Here is a 2,172-nt window from a genome sequence, read left to right as displayed (position 1 = left end):
GATTTCACTTCCCATAAACACCCAACTCTTCCTCAAGTCATAGACGAACTAAAAGAGCTCTGGGCTATGGTTTTACCAATCACAGCTATGAACTGTCTAGTCTACGTACGCGCCGTCGTCTCCGTTCTTTTCCTCGGACGGCTCGGTAGTCTCGAGCTAGCCGGAGGAGCTCTCTCAATCGGGTTCACCAACATCACAGGATACTCTGTCCTCGTAGGACTCGCCTCGGGTCTTGAGCCAGTGTGTAGCCAAGCCTACGGAAGCAAAAACTGGGATCTCCTCACGCTCTCTCTTCACCGTATGGTCGTGATTCTCTTAGTCGCCTCTGTGCCCATTAGCCTCCTCTGGATCAACCTCGGACCCATCATGCTCTTTATGGGTCAAGACCCTGAGATAACCGCTACAGCCGCTGAGTACTGTCTCTACGCTCTCCCTGACCTTTTGACCAATACTCTGCTTCAGCCGTTACGTGTATATCTAAGGTCGCAGCGTGTGACGAAACCGATGATGTGGTGCACGTTAGCAGCTGTGGCGTTCCACGTGCCGTTGAACTATTGGCTAGTGATGGTGAAGCTATGGGGTGTTCCTGGTGTGGCGATTGCTTCCGTTGTGACGAATTTGATTATGGTTGGGCTTTTGGTTGGATATGTTTGGCTGAGTGGAAAGTTGCATAAAAGAGTGAATGAGGGTGGTGGCTCTATTACGGCGGTGGCTCAGTCTTCATCTGTGATGGAGTTGGTTGGAGGGTTGGGACCATTGATGAGAGTGGCGGTTCCAAGTTGTTTGGGGATATGTTTGGAGTGGTGGTGGTATGAGATTGTGACTGTGCTTGGTGGTTACTTGGATAATCCTAAGCTTGCGGTGGCTGCGACTGGGATCTTGATTCAGACTACCAGTCTTATGTATACCGTTCCTATGGCTTTAGCTGGATGTGTCTCTGCTCGGGTACGTGTCTTTACTCTTTTTTTTTATAGTCAAAAGTAGAGTCAAATAAACTGTTGACTAAGTTTCTTAAGTGGTCACTAGTTGAGTCAAAACAATGATTGACTATGATTAAGTGGTCCATATTGACCAAGTAGAGAGTATAAATTGATTTGAGTTTGCAAATTGGTTTTTAAATAGGATAAGATGAAACGTTTGAAGCAATATCAATTTTATTCGTTTTTTTTTCAAGATAAAAAAATGGTGGTGGCTTTGATTAAAAAGAAAAGTACAAAAGTCTTGGAAGTTGGAGATGAGAAATCATTTTATTAGTGAGACAAAAAAAGTTTTGGAAGATAGATTTGATTAACTTTGTTTGTAATATGCATAAACTGTTCTGTTTTTTTTGTGGTTTTCCGAGGACCTTATTAATGGTTTAGAAAGCTACATATTTGTTTCCTAGTAAAGTTTCTTAGACCATGGGCAATGGTGTATATTCGGCCCGTCCCAGGATATTTATAGATTTAAATTTAATTCAAAAAAGCCCAATTTCGAAAAAACGGTTCTTATTTGGGGACGATCTTCGTCCGTCCTCTTCGCCACGTGGACTCGTTTGATTGGTTGTCGAATTAGCTAGGGTTAAACCAAAAAACTCATTTGGGACAAAAAAAAATTTTCTCGAGTTCTTTCTTCTCTCTCGACGGCGACGATACACATCCCTTCTTTGACGAAGCCGTTCCGTTCTTGTCACCGGAATTTCTTACCATATTAAGGTTTGTCTTCTTCCCCCAATATGAGATTTAACCTTGATTGGATAGTTTTTGAATCCATTTCTATGAATGAAGTCGTATGATTTACTGTTACTATTAGTGAGAGCACACGGATCTGAGTGCTGATTTAGCTATGGATTTTGTCATGTAGATAGGTCTTATCAGAGTGTTATTTTGGTTAACTCTATAATAGTCACCGTCTTTGCAAAAGAAGTGGTTCATCTTCATTGTTCTGTTTTTATACTCTAAAGGGTCTGTTTTGGCATTACCTTTTTCCTGATTTCACTCTCTTTGAAATTCAGGTACAAGGGTATATCTCATTACGAAGGAGATGAAGCAAACAACCATACAGCTCTTATAGCATCACAGTAACTATGGTGAACCATGGGCAGGTGGTCGTGATGTATTTGAGTTTTTGGCTGAATCAGCTAAGCTTAAACCAAACTCCCGTGTTCTAGAAATTGGATGTGGCACTTTGCGT

At 42.0% G+C, this 2,172-nt stretch overlaps 1 protein-coding gene across 2 annotated transcripts in view; it reads left to right on the top strand.

Moving 5' to 3' along the window:
- Nucleotides 1-2,172, top strand: part of LOC104701850 (protein DETOXIFICATION 54-like) — an 11,342-nt gene that overhangs the window by 6,446 nt on the left and 2,724 nt on the right. Inside the window, exon 2 of one of the 2 annotated variants that reach the window (XM_019227752.1) lies at nucleotides 380-945. In XM_019227752.1, the coding sequence (XP_019083297.1) occupies nucleotides 380-945 (566 nt within the window). Of the gene's footprint in view, nucleotides 1-6; nucleotides 946-2,172 lie in introns of those variants that run through there. The other variant, XM_019227753.1, reaches the window with a different exon arrangement.

The sequence above is a fragment of the Camelina sativa genome, chromosome 7 (genome assembly GCF_000633955.1).
Source record: "Camelina sativa cultivar DH55 chromosome 7, Cs, whole genome shotgun sequence".
NCBI classification, from domain to species: Eukaryota; Viridiplantae; Streptophyta; class Magnoliopsida; order Brassicales; family Brassicaceae; genus Camelina; species Camelina sativa.
The sequence above is the reverse complement of the archived record's forward strand: the minus strand, read 5'-3'. Positions and strand labels throughout refer to the sequence as shown.